The sequence below is a fragment of the Colletotrichum truncatum genome, assembly GCF_014235925.2.
Source record: "Colletotrichum truncatum strain CMES1059 chromosome Unknown Contig_0004, whole genome shotgun sequence".
Lineage (NCBI taxonomy): Eukaryota > Fungi > Ascomycota > Sordariomycetes > Glomerellales > Glomerellaceae > Colletotrichum > Colletotrichum truncatum.
The window spans coordinates 1,307,708-1,324,983 of NW_027222401.1; the positions used below are offsets into that span (position 1 = coordinate 1,307,708).

Below are 17,276 nucleotides of genomic sequence, written 5' to 3' on the forward strand. Positions count from 1 at the left end.
CATTCTTGATTTCAATATCATTAACTAAGGAATGGTTGCACGTGATCTCCGAACGTCTTCTCGACTGAGCATCCAGTGTGAAGTCACCTGGGCTGTGCCAAGGGTATACGGCCCTCAAACCTGTCAAATTTGAATAGATACTTTACGTGATGATTTTCAGGTCAACTATATGACCTTAGAGGAAAGAATTGTTGTTATTATATCGTTTTATGTTACCAGTGTGTGGATATCAGTGTCAAATTCACACTACAACCATGAATGTTTGAAAAAATTGTAACATGTCATTATAGCTCCAAGAGAAACCAAATGTCGCCCAAAACCAATAGTACGAGGTGCCTAAACTACAGGAAAACGATTTCATTTCTTTGACACCACCTAGTCAATCTGTTAAGCTCACACAATCAACAACTTAGCCCACATATGCCAAACGTCAGCCTCCATCACTCTGACAACTATCAACTTTGTTCAAACCGGGAAGACACAGCAGATGAACACATGTAATCAATATAAATTACTTGGAAAACCGGTCCAGCCGCCGGTTCCCAGCCATCTGGCGCCGCCGGGCGAATGAAGGTCCATCTTAGAAAACATGCCCAGGCACCGATCAACACCCTTGGCAGAGCTAGAGCGTATATTAAAACCGCAACACATGCACCCTCAGATAGCCTGATTCTACCGGGAAATGGCCTGCTTTATCGGCCTTGTAAAGTAGTATTGGAGGGTAGGACAGCGTGCAAAATAAGCTTGGTACCGGCTCAGAACCCGACAGGACACAGTGCATGCTGCACCAAATGACACGGTGGGAGTACCTCACACAACCATCACACACAATTTTCTGCAGGTTACTCTAGGGCCTCACTTACACGCCAACCCTCGGGACCAAAACAGGGAAAACGTCAAAGGACGGCTCGGAGCCCGACGCACCCCAGACGGGACTTCTCAAGAAACACCCGAAACGAGAGACTCGCATTTTCCCTCCCTCTTCCCCGTGATCGATTTCCCCCCATCCCCCCCCCACACTAAGTTGCGGAAAATATGGCGCCGCAGCAACAACAGCAGCAGCGGCAGAGGCCACTGCCCTCCCCTCCCGCCACGTTCACGGCTCGTAAACACAAAATCCTGCAGCAGCTTAGCGTCCCTGACGCTGAATACACCGATGCCTCCCCCAAGGGGTCTGTGGACGTCGGCATCCGTGAGCTGATTGACGAGCTCAACACCCTGGATGGTTTCGTAACGACGAGTAGTTGCGCGGGGCGGGTGAGCGTCTTTCTCGAGGGACGCAAATCTGCATCCAAAGATGTTACTTCACATGTAACGCCGACGGCTGGCGAGCCCCAATCTCAGCCTCAAATTGAGGACGCTGGCAATGGGGGCCTCACGACGATAGCAGGCCCCGGAGGAAAGGGTGGCGGCGGCACATGGTTATACGTATCGCATGATCCCGTCTCAGGGCTGTACGATGAGAATGTTGACCTACTGCATTTCCTTGGTCTCGTGGACAAGACTGAGGAGAACAGGGAGAGGGGCTCCGGAGTATCGGGGAGCGCTCAGTCTGGGCGGCGGAGACGACGGCTTATACACTTCAAGTTCGAGCCGATGGTATGTAAAATCTGTCCGTCCCTACCATTTGTCCACGTACCCATGTACACCCATGCAGATGTGAAGTCATATCTAGACCCCGTGGCGTTCCACTTCCACACCTTATACATGCTACGTGCACTCTGCTCACATGACTGACCACCCCTCTCAGATTCTTCACGTCCTTACAGCATCTCCGTCTCACGCCCAGCTCCTTCTCAAGTGTGCCCTCGCAGCCGGATTCCGCGAAAGCGGTGCCCTCAACTTGCTCCCAGCCTCCACGTCACCGGATGATGAATCATCAGTGACTCCCATCGTGGGGGTCAGGACCATGGGCCTCGGCCTCGAGTCCTTGGTAGGCTACGTAGAGGACGAGGATGACGCCACCCGGCACTGCACTGTCTCGACAGACTACCTGCGAGACCTGGTCGAGATTGCCAACGAACGATTTGTCGAGAATGCGGCAAGGATCGCGAGGTTCCGGACCGCATTGCAGGAGGCCGTTGCGGGGCCGCCGGTCAAGTTGGGCGAAGGCGGTGCGGAGTGGGAGGATGCCGCCGCTAGGAGGGAGCGCAAGAAGGCGGAAGGGTTAAGGCGAAAGGAAGAAATGCTGGCTGCTCGGCAGAAGACACAAGCTACGAGTCCAGTAGTGGATTCTGCGGAGCTACCTGAATATGAACTCCACGGGCTGTGATGTGACCAATTCATTCGCCATCTATACACTTTTTCTTATCTTTGCCATTCGCAGCATGTTGTACATCACTACCTTTCTCGTCTCTTTGTCCTGATACCATCTACAGCAGGCACCATCTCCCCAAGTCCCATCACAGAAACATAAAATAAAAAGATGGAAAACAGAGAGGGAGAGAAAGAGAGAGAGAGAGAAAAGCACGCCCCCCCCCCAACTATTATCACGAAAGTGTTCTTCTTTTACGAGACGACCTTCTCAACCCAACCCTTCTCTAACCGCTTCACCTCCTCCTTGAACGCCTCAACCTCCTTCCAGCAGTCAAGCGGCCGGCGGTCGTTCTCGCGCAGGCATCGCACAACTTCGCTGCGGGCCGTCTCCACGCTCTGGGGGAGCTCACGGATCTTCTTGCGCTCAGCAAGCTTCGTGCGCAGGGCCTCGATCTCCTTCGTGACGCTCTCGTGGCTGCGCTGGCCCTCCGGCGCGGGCTTCTCCTCGGCGGCGATCTTTTCGTGGGCGAGCTTGAGAGCTTCCGACTCCTTTGCCTGCAGGCGCTTCAGCTCCTCGGCAACACGGGCCTGAACCTGGAGCTCGGAGAGCTGCGCGCGGGACGCATCGGTCTATAATTGGTCAAAGGTTAGCCCTCTTCTGGTTTTATGCGGGTTTGTTGTGTGCTCGTTTGAAATCGCGCAAGGGGGGGTTGCCGAGACAGAGAACTGCATTGCGATTGGGCACCACTGGGCGAATTGAACAGGTGAAATAGGGAAGAAGAAGGAGGTGATTAATTACCTCAGGACTAGTCTGCAGGTGCTCGACGAGGTCGTGAGAGATGCCGGACGGCGGAGGGCTGTTGCGCGATGGTTAGCCGATGATGCCATTCCCGATGACAGCAAGACGGATCACGGGGGGAGGAATTGAATCAGACTTACGCCTTCCACAGGTGTGGGGGCGTGTTGGAAGACGGCTTTGACTCGCTGGCACCCATGATTGCGGCCTCAATGGCTTCGAAGGTGGTTTGGATGTTTGGGGCCGTTATGGTATGGAATTTTCCGGACCCGTGATAGCCAGCGGTCGTCGAGCTGCAAGCTCCGACAGGCCGGAGGTGCACGTGACAGGAAGGCGGTGATGGAAAGCTTAGTCATTCTGTCGAAAAACAGCATTATGTCATCTTGTCAGGGGGTTTAAAATCTGAACATGACCGCCAGGTGTGAGACAGCTGGCAGCCAGCTCTGACGACTGCCCACTCCACGGCTTCGAGTAAAGTTCTGGAAGATCTCGTTGATAATGAGCCAGCACTAATTCTCTAACCACTGGGGATCTGCCCGCCCGCAGTCCACGTCCACATCCACGTAAGTGACCCCCGCGCCCCTAGCGTCTATCACTTATTCAACGCACTTCATCACCGTCATCTTGTTTCAAGGATCGAAGTCGATAATATGGGCGGAGTTGTGATCTCTAAGTCTCACAAGGCCTACGTTGTTTAGGAAATGCGGCAACATGACGGGAACCAGATTCAACAGTCCGGTTATCTCGGCGGCGAGTCCTACGACAAGCACTTCAAAAACAACATCCAAGAGGCCAGGATTTGCACCCAAAGATCCCAAAGACGTAAGCGAACTTAGGCGACCGCCAACGGACGGTAATATGCCAAGTCTCAGCTTGTTACGGTGCCAAGAGACGACAAGATGTAGAACCAAGATAAGGTCTTCTTGGACTAGAAGGTGACCAGTCGAAAGACTCGGAAAGGCGGGAGAGAAATGAGCGGACTCCAACAAGGAAATGGATGAAATCTCACGAACCGTCCGAATCTTTCGGCTTCATGTGCACGTGTTTGGTTGGCTATTGAGGGGTGCTAATGCATGCCATGCACACCTGCCTACGCTCACCTGAGGCGGACGGGGCCTGCAATATCGTTGAAACAACAGGTCACCGAACAAGCAAATGACTTCATGGGTTGGCACGCACGCTCACCCACCTTTGCCCACCTGTGGCTTCCAGGTACCTCCCAGGGCGACGCAGCCTGGACTGGGCGGCTCGCCTTTCACCAGGGCAAATTATCGTGGCTGCGGCCACTCTGGACGACCCGGGCAGGCGGTTGCGAGGAGGCCCACGATGCCCATAATGTCCACGATGCGCCCCCTCCACCCTTGAGGGTTCGAAAGGGCGGCAAGGCTCTTTTCGGAATCTGCGTCCGAGAAGGGCTGTTGGGGCAGCCGGATTGGTTTATTTGTTCGCGACGCCGCTTGACCAGGGACTCCCAGCTTACAAAGCGCATGGTTCCGCTAGGGCACGGCTGCACCATCACATCCCGCAATTTGTTCGCGGCCGAGGCCAGCAGCAATTCATCAAAGTCACTGTGCAACTGTAGAAATTCCGCGGCTGGCTCCTGGCTGTGGCCACCGAATGAGAAGCCCATCAACCGCGGTAGGCAATCCCTTGCCGGTTGCTGTACTATGGTGGAGATCTCTGACGGATCTTCACCCCCAAGCTGCGGATTTTCACTGTGTCATTAATTTTTTTTTTCCTTCCTTTCTTCAGCACTCTATCGCTCGGAGCGAAGCGAAGACAAGGGAGCCTGACGTCGATGGAGTCATGGCATTCTATACAAGACAGAGCTTGGGCTTTTGACAGATCGGACAGGCCACACAGACCCCGCGAACTGCAGGCAAGGTAGTCGATGACGGCAAGATAGTTTCTTTAGCATGAGACATAGTTTCGTCAAGGGGAGATCCAGATGACGAACGGGCGGCCGGAGCATGAACCGTTATCATATGGAGATTGTTCGATTGTGATCCCTCGGGCGGCAGGGAATAAGTCAAGATGAAATGGGATCATCCAGATATGGTATATGAAAGACGTAGATGAACATTGATGAGGTGGGTGGGTGGGCGGCCACGTCCGACAGAGTGTCGTCAGATGTCGTCAAATGAATGCCACGGGTCGATCGGCCGAGAGGGACGGCAGAGTATTATGACTGAGACGGACGGCCTGATTGAAAGATGAGGGGCTGATTCACATGCTTCTATACTAGCATTGTGGCCCACGTACAATTTCTAGCTTCTTGATGATTTTCTCGCCCCTCTTTGAGCGTTGCGGCAACGTCAGGTTTATCCAGTCCAATGGCACCTTGGTACCGTTGCCGTGTCTTCCAGCCCTTTCCGCGGGAGGGTAAAAGATGGATACACTAATATCTGCGCATCTTATGGCTCATGAGGAATATGTGCGCAGTATACAATGTCTGTGTCACCCGTTCCACATCTCATCGGAATTCGGGTCCTTCTGTTGTGGGTGCAAGACGCACTACGCAAAATCGAGTGTAGTGTCGCCTCGTATGGCGCGTCGCAGCCGAAACTGACTGGGCACGGATATCTTGGGTTGGGGGTTAGGATCTTGGGGTACGCTCGCCTCATGGCGCCCGACCGAACGGATTTCTGTCTTTGGGTCAACTCGCACGGCCAGCTAGATCCAGCTTGGAACCGGGCCCCATCCGAAAAGGGTGGACGAACGATGGAAACAATCAAAAGACCGACCCCAAACTGAAGGATGAATTAGTTGGTCTGTGATGTCTCTCGCTTCGGGGCCTTCGGCTGGCTAGGCTGGGCGATAACAACGGTCATGGGGTAGCAGGCAAGCAGAAAAAAAACAAAGACAATTCGCCTATGGATTTCTAATGGCAGCCACACAAGGGGTTTACCATTAGGATGAGGCCTCTCAGCCAATGGAGGACACCCATTTTGGTTCCTGTGAACGTGTTCCCTGCGGCTAGGCGGTGGATGAGAGGCCCAGCGAGGCCCAGCGAGGCCCAATTAAAAGAAAAAAAATAAACGGCCAAGAAGAGGGACCTGTTCGGTGACTCCTTGATCTGTTTGGTGGTTGTATCCCCTCTTCTCACTCATGCCATGTGCAAGGCCTGTCGTGTTCAGGTAGGTCCACTGGCCGAGAAGCAAAAGAAAAAAAAGAGGATTGGCTACCTGTCTTGGCACCGTAGCAGCGGTTGGCACTAAGCCATTGGCTCAATCTGTGTTACTGCTCCTCCCCCAGTCCCTGTTCATCCGGTCTGTTCCCCTGTCACTTTCCTAGCCCACCATAGCGCAGCCCCTGGGCGGGTTTCGCTGTCAAGCCCAGTTTTGCTGCCTAGGTCCTCGTCCCAATCAGCATGTAGTAGCACAGCGCGAGCCAGTCGATTTTGAAGGAGTAAGGACCGACCAAGCGGGCTGATTCTGGGCCAGTCAAACCAGTCAGCGGCCAAGACAATGGCGAAAAGGCCCGGCAAACACTGGGCCATTTAGATTGTGTGTTTGGCCAGGGAACACGGCCAGGTGAAATCAACGGCCAGCACGCTCAGCAAGCCACCTGCATCCTGCTAGCCAGTCAACCAGTCAACTGCTCCGTGTTCCTGATCCTTTGGGAGAGTGCTCAGGATCTTTCCACCCCTCCCTCTTTCTCTTTGGCCCCCTTCGCTGTCTGAGAAACAATTTTCTTCACTTGTAGGCGAGGATACCCTTTATGGTGTTGGGTGATCCAGCGCAGGTGAGTCCGCTCGAGACGAGAGTCGGTCTCGTTCATTCCGGTCGTCATCCCCAGAGTATGGACACAAATGCTTGGCCCCCATTTACAGTTTGCTAAGTTGTGACGAATATACCCCCTGAGTACAATTAAGGTGTCCAAAGACAAGGGAAGCGAATGAAAATCATGGCAATCAGCAAACCCAAGCGGCCAGGGAACATCCCTCTAGCCTCAGCGAACGGCTGCGCTGGATCTCAATGATTGGCACCCAGGGATCGACTCCCTCCTGTGCCTGTCCTAGGGTTCTGATAGTAAAACCCATACAGGTAATATGAGAGAGTTACGGGAAGTATCCGTTCTACTATGTGCGCAGCTCTTTGCAGGTGCCACCCCTGTTGGGGCCCCCTGTAATTCACCCCTCCTTTTTCTGCCATTCGAGGCTTGGAGCAGAATGGTGGTTTCCCCGTTTGCCTGCCCTGCTTGAATTGCTTTGCTTTGCTTGATCCATCTCATCTCGCCGCCATGGTCATCTGCTGGCTCTGGTGCGAGCAGGAACAGATGCGTGGGCCGATGAACATGGCGCAGTGAGTCCATTTCAGCACCAAGAGGATCCGAATAGGATTAGACTGACATGATGGACAAAAGGCCTCTCATGATATCCCTGGAAGGTGCTTCCCTTTTTGGCCGCCATCAATCAAAAGAACCTGCGTGTCTGAATCTGTCTGCCACAGGCGAATGAGTGATAGAGAGCAAGGAGACCGGACGATTCGGACGTATGTAGGGCCAGCGGATAGCCGCGCAAAGAGAAAAAGGGGTACATGGCTAGCGTACCGCGGATGTAAGACCGACGCAGGTACCTTTGGTTCTCGTCAGATGCCACGCCCTGCTAGGCCTTTTCTTTCGTAGCGTATCCGCTCGACACGATTCTCTCATCCTCAGCCTGACGCTGACGGATACTTGCCGAGCCAGCTGAGATGGCAGTGACCTTGATGTACCACTGGACCCGACAAAGAACAGAACAGGACAAGCGGCGGCCTGAAGATGGGGCCTGTCAACGGCGATTCGTAGGTTACGAGCAGATAGATGGTCCCAGTCGACCCAAGCATTCCCGTCATCCCCTTGCACGCCACCCACCAGGGGGAATGCACCTTGTCACCCTTGGCTAGCAAGCAGCAGCAACGCCAGTCCAGGTCCCCCAAAGAGGAGACCAGAGAGGGCCAGAAGCCTCAAGGCTAAGAGGAGAGGGGAGACCTCTCGGCGGCGCTACCGTGGGACCCCCGGCCTTCTCACGGCACGCAGGAGTTGTGTAGCCAGTTCTCATAAAACTACCCAGAAGCCTCGCCGCCGCAGCCTGGCCCATCCCAACCTCTCTCTGTTTCTCTTTTCCTTCCCTCGAGGATTGTCGTCACTGCTGACTCTTTTTGACTCTTTTTTCTGGCCAGACCAGCTTGCTGGATTTTTTTTTTTGGAATTCGACCATTTTTTCTTCTTCTTCGAGATTCTTTGAAAGGAAAGAGGCTGGGACAGTCTGATTAGCTTGCGTGGTCATCATTTTCTGGAGCCGAGCACCGAGAAGAAACCGTTTGATTCACTTCCCGGTCATTTGCACTACCAAAAATACAGCGATACACCCACCAAAGTACCCATATAGGACGGAAACAACGGCCGCGACCCCGACACCCCCGACCTCACTCAGGAACTTACACCACTCAGTTGTGCCTTCCTGCACCTCACCTCCTTTCTCAACACACGCCTTTATTTTCGCTTCACTTTTTTACCACCCCCCCAAAAGTCTCGTGAGGTTCACTAGTTGAACTTGCCACGCGCAAATCTGAACCTGCAAATTGTTCACCTTCTTTCCCGAAGTAGAACAATTTTCGCTCGTTCTTTCCATTCTTTTTTCTTGAGAAACTCCCGTCAGCGGCGGTACACACTCGTTTTTATTTTTATCCCATTCCCAAGACACCACAACGCCACATAGCGACTTTCTCCAAGACACCAAGGAAAAAAGGCTTAACGGTCGACCGTCTAGCCCATCTTGTTCCACTTTATTCGTCTGTGGACAAACTTGAACAGACCTTCTGTTGTTGCTGTTTTCCAAAGAAGGACCACCGATATCCTTCATTCACTCGTTTTTTCTGGGTTCCCCACAACACGAGGATTCCGGTTTTCTAGATTCCCAAAAGGACGCGGCACGAGACCTTGCGAAGGGCCAGCTGAGAGACGCATTAATATATTGACGTCGCTCCTTCCCTTCCTAATACGTCAATATACCACAGCCACCGAGCCCGGAAACTCATTTGGTGCCCGCTTAGGCCTTCACCGCACCTTCGATTACACCTGTGTGATTCCCGTCGAACCGGCTTCTTGCTCGGCCAGATTCAGATCGTCCTAGCTTTGTTGGGATCGCCAGCACTCCCACCGCACCTTTCAACCACCCCTGGCTTTGCTCTGCCGTGTGGAGGAAAAAGATCAGCACGAGGATCTCGACCGCTTTACCTGCACCTCGACGTTGCCTGACCCGACATATCGTCAGTCACCCGCAGCATCGGTACCACTACCTCATTCCGAGGTTGGTTGCATTCTTTCGTCACGCAAACTGCGCCAACTCACCCCACGCCATCTTCGACACTGTGTCGGTACCTCACAAAGACTTCATTGCTTCGGAACAGGCTGACTGTATCCCGATCCTTTCTTTGTCACTGATTCTATCGTCACCGCACAATGACATTGTACCTTGGCCTTGATTCTCAATAACAGTGCGCCTCTTCTCACTCTCACTTTCCATTTTGCCGGACGATTCTAGCAAATCCGCAACCATTCTACGGAACCTGCCTATACTTTGACCTCGCGGTTATCACCAAAGAACCCTGAACCCGATTGGAGCCACCCCTGGCACATCCAGACCAGTCTTTACTTGGGAACATCCATATACCCTCCTTCACCATCCACACCTCGACTTTGAATTTCATCTACAGCAAACGACAGAAAATCAGTCTAAAATGGATTTTCACCGGCGCAGGCTCGCCGGCCTGGCGGATCTTATCCCCACCAAGGTCCTCCTCGAACGTGCTCATGCCGAACATGGCACCGAGGAGCCCTCGGCCACCTCAACCATCTCCCCCTACCACTCCAACCTCGACGGTGTTAACCAACCCGTCAACATGCTGTTCAAGGACATGCTCTGGGCTAGTTTTGGCGGCATGGCCATTCTCGTTCTCGTCATTACGATAGGTCGCATCCTCTGGGCCCAACTCCGTCACGTCTCGGCCATGAACATCGAGGGCGAGAGACAGCATTACTGGAAGGTCGCCCAATGGAAGTGGATGCCCAGCTTGAAGAAGCACCTCATGTATGCTCCTCTGTGGAACAAGCGTCACAACAAGGAAATCAAGCTCTCGAACCTCGGCATCGGCACCCTGCCCTCGCGCATGCACTCTCTCATCCTCTTCTTCTACCTGGCCAGCAACATCGTCTACATGTTCTTCCTCAACTGGGAGAACAAGAACATCTACTCCTTCTGTGCGGAGCTCCGTGGCCGCTCCGGAACCCTCTCCGTCGTCAACATGGTGCCGCTCATCATCTTGGCCGGCCGCAACAACCCACTCATCGGTTGGCTGCATGTCAGCTTCGACACGTATAATCTCCTTCACCGATGGGTCGGTCGCATGTCCGTCATCGAGGCCATTATTCACACCATTGCCTGGCTCATCGTCCAGGTTGCTGACAGCGGATGGGAGGGCGTTTGGTATAGAATGTCGAACGAGCTCTTCATCGGCTCCGGTATGGCCGGCACCATCGCCCTTGCGGTTATCATGATCCTGTCTTTCTCGCCGGTTCGCCACGCTTTCTACGAGATCTTCCTCAACGTCCACATCATCCTCGCCTTCTTCATCTTCCTGATGACCTACATCCACTGCGCCGTTGCCGGTCTTCCCGGTGGTCTTCCCCAGCTTCCCTGGATGATTGCCATCTTCATCCTCTGGTTCCTTGAGCGCATGGCTCGCATTGTCCGCGTTGCTTACCTGAACTGGTCTGACCGCGGCGTCAGCGACGCTATCATCGAGGCTGTCCCCGGTGAGTGCACTCGTGTCACCATCAACCTCCCGCGCTACGTCGACGTCAAGCCTGGCACCCACGCCTACCTGCGCTTCAAGGACATCCGCCCCTGGGACTGTCATCCTTTCTCCGTCGCTTGGGTCGAGCACATCCCCGATCATCGCTCCCTGCCCCTTGACGAGGAGAAGATCACCCTGACCGCCATCGACAAGAAGCACACCACCACCTCGATCTCCTTCATCATTGGCGCCCACAAGGGCTTCACGCGTGACCTGTACAACGTCGCCCGTCAGAGCGGAGACCGTGCCATCCGCATGAAGGCCTGTATGGAAGGTCCCTATGCCGGCCACCACTCTCTTGACTCATACGGCCACGCCGTCCTTTTCGCAGGAGCCACCGGCATCACCCATCAGATCTCTTACCTCAAGCCCCTCATCGACGGCTACAACAACGGCAGTGTGGCCACCCGCCGCATCACCCTCGTCTGGATCGTTCGCGATTACGAGGCCCTCGAATGGGTCCGCCCCTGGATGGACACGGTGCTTCGCCTGCCGAACCGCAAGGACATCCTCCGCATCCAGCTCTACATCACCCGGCCCCAAAACTCCCAGCAGATTGTGTCGGCATCGACAACAGTCCAGATGTTCCCTGGACGCCCCAATATCCCGCTTCTCATGAAGCGCGAGGTTCAGGAGCAGCTGGGTGCCATGTGTGTTACAGTTTGCGGACCAGGTGCTCTGGCTGACGATGTGCGGTCGGCTGTGAGAGTTGTGCAAGATGAGGGCACGGTGGTTGATTTTGTCGAGGAGAGTTTCACATGGTAAACTCATCTCCATCCATCCTTTCGCACGAAAACAGAAAAAAAAACATGACCGAAAGAGGAAATGATCATCTTTGGTTTGGGCGTCAACGGTACCAAGCGACTTTTTTTTATAAAGAAGGGGACAAAAGCGGTGTTTTAATTTTCCATCTCGTGGCTTCTGTATGTTCCGACATGCACGACACTTTTCACGGCCGATCCCTTGTCATAATGGGCTCATTTTCTTACGCTGTACATATTTCTTATACCAACGCTTCTTTGCATCGGAGGGTTTTTGGGACTGAGGAAGGAGAATGGTGGGATCTACCCGTCCCTTCACCCTCAAACATTCCTCCTCTCTTTTTTTTCTTCCCTTTTCTGGGTCTTTTGTCTAATTGTTGGAATGTATATATCCCCCACTACATCTTCCACTGCGAGACAAAGCAGAGGGTTTGATGTGCGTACCTGTTGTACATATCGCCCGTCATGAAGATAGAAGATAGACAAGACGTCTAAATCGCATTTCAGAACAAAATCTTGGGTTCCCTTGCCACTCGTGATACGCTTCAAATTGTAGACTTGTTGTTGTTGAATTGTTTCGTGACCTGTTCATGTATGTATGCTGCAGCTTGTCTGACTTGAATGTAACTGTTAAATAGGCTGTTGAATTTCGCCAAGGTAAACAAACTGTCGCCCCCGTTGTCGTGTACCAAGGGACGGCCCGGCGGCCGAAACATGTGGCAGTGACTCACACGTTTTCGATGTAGAGAGTAGACGGCCGGCATATACACACACGGATAGGTCGGCTGCCAGGGTCTAGCATGAAATGACATCTCTACGCCCTTTTGTAGTCAATGTTAACTACATTGAGATACATAACCGATGCAGCTGCTCAGGGTTTGTCGACAACGATTGGCAATTCTGGTTGGGAAAACTATTTGTTGGCTCAAGAGGGGGGCTGGCTAATAGAAACATGGGATCGTAGATTGTTGAGACATCTGTGACTCACAAAACGCTTACGGGAGAAACATGGATTGCGGACGGAGTTGTTCTTCCTGCAACACTAGCAGAGTTACGAATGAGGCGATTTTGGAATTGTGCTCCTTGTTAGTTTTGGAGCGCCTGATCTTGGATTCCAACCTGGTTGACATAATGATGGAAAAAGAGGGCGAAGTTGTTGGACATTTAGAGGCTGATTTAGACATTTAAGAGTGTCCGTGGTAATTATAGCGTGGTCATAATTATTGCCAGTCTATACCGGCAGGGTCCTGGTGGGCAACATTGACGGTTGATTAGTAGCTGTCGTGTAGATATTGCTATAGAGAGAGTATGCTGCCCGTGGGTCTGGGATCTTGATCTACAAGTGAGTCATGCCTCAGCGTACGTACGAAGCCGTATTCATGCCAAAATTCATACCAGCGATGGAAGCGGTGAGCAGAACGGCTTGTAAACGAGACATCGGGATATACAAAATCCTTGCCATATTTTACCAAGCTGAATAAAGTAGCGGGAAGTTGGAATTGAGCTTTGTGAAGCGGCAAGCAACGGTGTTACAACCAAGGCTCTCCCCGGGGTAGCCATGCAAGGGTAAGACTGCGGTCAAATAGGGTGGTTACCATTGGAAGAACGATCGATCGATGGAGCCCTGGATCAGTCTCCAAGTCTCATTGACCGTGGGGGTGGACGATATTGTTGTGTCGAGGCTTGGATGACTGACGTTGTCGTCCGCAATGGGGGACCCACGATGTTGCGAGACTATCCGGCCGGTCATCGGGGGTTAAGCAGGGGGCAGTACCCACCGCCGACCCTCCCGGGGCTCTTGATAAGTCCGTCGTGAAATCTTTACACGATTTGGGCGCGGAAAACTTGATGGAAGACGAGCGATGTTCGGAAGGTTAGCACGGCTAAAATCGGCATACCCAAGTCGACTGTTCCATGTTGTCCTATTAACGACTTTGCAGAGCAACACTGGGAACAGACTACACTACGAAATAGCATCATTCGTAAGAGTGGATTCTGAACGGCTTGAAGGGGGATTTATGTGACTAAGCCATTGCTGGTTCTCGGGCAATTCCCTTGCTGCTGAGTCAGTTCAACATCTTGTACGTCAGATGGTGGTCATGCGCTGGAGACGAAGTTGCTGCGGTTTAGGGGATGAAAGCTGAGGAGAGGCCGGAATGATAATCATCCATTGGCTGCAAATTGAATGGCGGTTTGAGGATTGGAAGGGAGACCCCTTCTATTGCCCCTCACTGCTCTCGCTCCAGCCGCCTATTAGGAAGGGAAAAAAAAAAAAAAAAAAAGCAAGGCGAGGACGGGTTAGTAGGTGTGGTGGTGGTGCGATTGGAAGACCAGTGCAACCCCGCCATCAATGTCGGCCAGTGTGCGACATCGGCCAATCAAGTCTGTTGTATGTTACTCCTATAGGGCGCGCGGGGTGGGGACGGGGGGACTCGGACCTGCCCCCACCCTGTGACATTGAATTTGGAGAAGGACGAGGAGGGACAAGGGAAAAAAAAAAAGGTGAAAAAAAAATATTTTGACTGCCGGTCAAGTTCTATTGGAATGCTCCTGCAGCTGCCCTTACGGCAACCATTACGGGAGATGGGATTGGGTGGCGGTACTCATTTTTACATATGGCATCATCTTGTACGCCGTCAACCGGCTTCATTGTGGCCAGTCTCTTTTTTCCCCGGCCAACAAGCAGAATAATCAGTGTACTAGTAGTATAATGAAGCGCTGAGAACAACTGGGGCCTTGCCTGCGCGTTACCGTTTAAATGATTGCTTGCTGCGAGTTCCATCAAGTAGAATAGACGGGGTAAAGATGTTCATGTACACTGGAGTGTAGAGTGTACGTACCCCCTATGGCTGCCGATTTTGGTGGAGGGGAAAAACCAAGAGTGGGCTACCCGTCAACTCACTGCGTCTTCGTAGTCCCGTCTCTTTTGCGACTGCGAACCTTGTGACTCAATCTATCCCTTCTCCCCTTGACTGTGATCTTTTCCTTCTGACGACCATCTACAAATACCCTCTTCCTGCTTGGTTCTCTTACTCTCCCTCCATAGCAGGTCAGCCTTCTTTTACTCTTACACCCATTGTGACGCTGTCGCACCCGGAATAGATCCGCTCTACTTACACCTCCACGAATCTGCCCCGCACCAGCCCAAAATGCCGATGTAGGTGACTCAATGGACGCCCAAACGACACATCACAAAACGGATTTCGAGGAGCAAGACATAGCTGACATTTCTTTGTCTACAGGCTCAAGGATCCCTCGACAAAATACAAGCCCTTCCCTCCCCTCAACCTCCCTGACCGCCAATGGCCCTCAAAGACCATCACAAAAGCCCCAAGATGGCTGTCGACGGATTTGCGTGATGGCAACCAAAGCTTGGTTGACCCAATGGCACGTTGATTCCGATTTTTTTTCTGTTTTTACCGAAAGAGAGCACCATTTACTAATACCGTGTCTCAAATACAGAACGGTGACGAGAAATGGCGCTACTTCAAGATGCTTTGCGAGTTGGGTTACAAGGAAATCGAGGTTTCCTTCCCCTCGGCCTCGCAAACCGACTTCGACTTCACCCGCCGCCTCATTGAGACCCCCGGCGCCGTCCCCGACGACGTATACCTTCAAGTTCTCTCCCCATGCCGCGAGGACCTCATCAAGAGGACAGTAGAGGCCATGAAGGGTGCCAAGAACGCCATCATCCACATCTACCTCGCCACGAGCGAGTGCTTCCGCAGGGTAGTCTTTGGCTTCACCGAGGACGAGAGCGTTGAGCTCGCCGTCCGTTGCGCCAAGCTCGTCCGCTCCTTGACTAAGGACGACCCATCCCAGTCCGGAACCAACTGGCAGTTCGAGTTCTCTCCTGAGACCTTCTCCGATACCTCTCCAGAGTTCGTCGTCCGCATCTGCGAGGCCGTCAAGGCCGCCTGGGAGCCCACCGCCGAGGTCCCTATCATCTTCAACTTGCCCGCCACCGTCGAAATGTCCACCCCCAACGTCTACGCCGACCAGATCGAGTACTTCTGCAGAAACGTTACGGAGCGTGAGAAGATCGCCGTTTCCCTGCACCCTCACAACGACCGTGGCTGCGCTGTTGCCGCCGCTGAACTCGCGCAGATGGCTGGTGCTGACAGAGTCGAGGGCTGCCTCTTCGGCAACGGTGAGCGTACGGGTAACGTCGACCTCGTCACCCTCGGCCTGAACCTGTACACTCAAGGCGTCCACCCGAACGTGGACTTCTCCGACATCAACCGCGTTATCGACATGGTTGAGGTCTGCAACAAGATCCCCGTACACCCGCGTGCTCCCTACGGCGGATCCCTCGTCGTCTGTGCCTTCTCGGGCTCCCACCAAGACGCCATCAAGAAGGGCTTCCAGGTCCGCGATCAGGAGGGCAAGAAGAACGAGGACCGCTGGCAGATCCCCTACCTGCCCCTCGACCCCACCGACATTGGCCGCACGTACGAGGCCATCATCCGTGTCAACTCCCAGAGCGGCAAGGGCGGCGCCGCCTGGATCATCTTGCGCAAACTGCAGCTCGACCTCCCCCGTGGTCTGCAGGTGGCCTTCTCCAAGGTCGTGCAAGACAAGGCTGACCAGCTCGGCCGCGAGCTGCTGTCAGACGAGATCACCGATCTGTTTGAGCAGACGTACTACCTCCGGGAGAACCCCCGCTTCACTATTGTGGACTACAGCATCACTCCCGATCGCTCGCAGAGCCCCGCGCCCCCCGCGCCTGGCAAGACGCAAGACACCAAGAACCTCAAGAGAGTGTTCGAGGGAGTCGTCGCCATCGACGGAAAGGAATACAAGCTGCGCGGACGCGGCAACGGTCCTATTTCCAGCTTGGCCAACGGCCTTAAGAGCGTCGGTGTTAACCTCGATGTCGAGGACTACAAGGAGCACGCCATCGGTGCTGGTCGCGACGTCAAGGCCGCCACGTACATTGAGTGCACTGCCACGGGCACCAAGCAAAAGTACTGGGGTATCGGCATTCATGAGGATGTGGTTCAGAGTTCTCTGATTGCTCTCCTGAGTGCTGCCAGCAACGTAAGTGCCAAAATACCTTCACCAGCTATCCCTCCATAAAATATCATTGCTAACACATGTATTACAGTTTGTTGGTAGCCGCCCCGGTAGCCCCATCCTTGCCAAGCCTATCCCGACCAGATCTCTTAGTCAAGAGCTGGACCTCGGAGCGAACGGAACCAACGGTGCGCCTCAAGAGACGCCGAGCGTTATCTCGGTTCTCGAGGAGAAGGCGAACGGCATGTAAGAGGAGATTTGGATAGCATATACGGTGCACACCTGGCATGGAGATGAGTTGATGGACAAAAGTTTGGTTTGAGTCGCATTTTCAGTGACATTTCAAAAAGGGGATCATGGCCTAAGGCGGGTGTGGGCGGTCAACTCTTCGGCCCGTCGAGTTGGAAAACAGGGGGGTTTTGCATTTTCATCAATCTGAAAGGCCGTCGTATTAAAGGGTCTTTGCTGGCCCGTTTTCATTTTGTATGTTTTGAACGGTATGTCTCATTGGAATGAACGAATCAGAAATGGTCAAAGTCGGTATGAGTCATCTCTGGATAAGTGCACACATTTGGAACGGCATATGGCTTTGAAGCATGTCTTAGCCCA

At 53.3% G+C, this 17,276-nt stretch overlaps 4 protein-coding genes across 4 annotated transcripts; 3 read left to right on the plus strand and 1 right to left on the minus strand.

Moving 5' to 3' along the window:
* Window positions 1-1,035: 1,035 nt before the first annotated feature.
* On the plus strand, window positions 1,036-2,272 carry CTRU02_207158 (tRNA wybutosine-synthesizing protein; the record flags this gene model as incomplete). Its single annotated transcript, XM_036719458.1, has 2 exons — window positions 1,036-1,599; window positions 1,751-2,272. The coding sequence occupies 2 exons, from the start codon at window positions 1,036-1,038 to the stop codon at window positions 2,270-2,272; spliced, it is 1,086 nt and encodes a 361-aa protein (XP_036589165.1).
* Window positions 2,273-2,508: 236 nt separating this feature from the next.
* On the minus strand, window positions 2,509-3,251 carry CTRU02_207159 (MICOS complex subunit mic19; the record flags this gene model as incomplete). Its single annotated transcript, XM_036719457.1, has 3 exons — window positions 2,509-2,886; window positions 3,056-3,113; window positions 3,196-3,251. The coding sequence occupies 3 exons, from the start codon at window positions 3,249-3,251 to the stop codon at window positions 2,509-2,511; spliced, it is 492 nt and encodes a 163-aa protein (XP_036589164.1).
* Window positions 3,252-9,774: 6,523 nt separating this feature from the next.
* CTRU02_207160 (ferric reductase like transmembrane component) lies at window positions 9,775-11,655 on the plus strand (the record flags this gene model as incomplete). The annotated part of the gene is made up of 1 exon (XM_036719456.1): window positions 9,775-11,655. One exon carries the CDS (start codon window positions 9,775-9,777, stop codon window positions 11,653-11,655), a length of 1,881 nt encoding a protein of 626 aa, XP_036589163.1.
* A 3,145-nt stretch (window positions 11,656-14,800) lies between these two features.
* CTRU02_207161 (2-isopropylmalate synthase) lies at window positions 14,801-16,917 on the plus strand (the record flags this gene model as incomplete). The annotated part of the gene is made up of 4 exons (XM_070204845.1): window positions 14,801-14,808; window positions 14,894-15,038; window positions 15,114-16,691; window positions 16,759-16,917. The coding sequence occupies 4 exons, from the start codon at window positions 14,801-14,803 to the stop codon at window positions 16,915-16,917; spliced, it is 1,890 nt and encodes a 629-aa protein (XP_070061378.1).
* Between the last annotated feature and the right edge of the window lie 359 nt (window positions 16,918-17,276).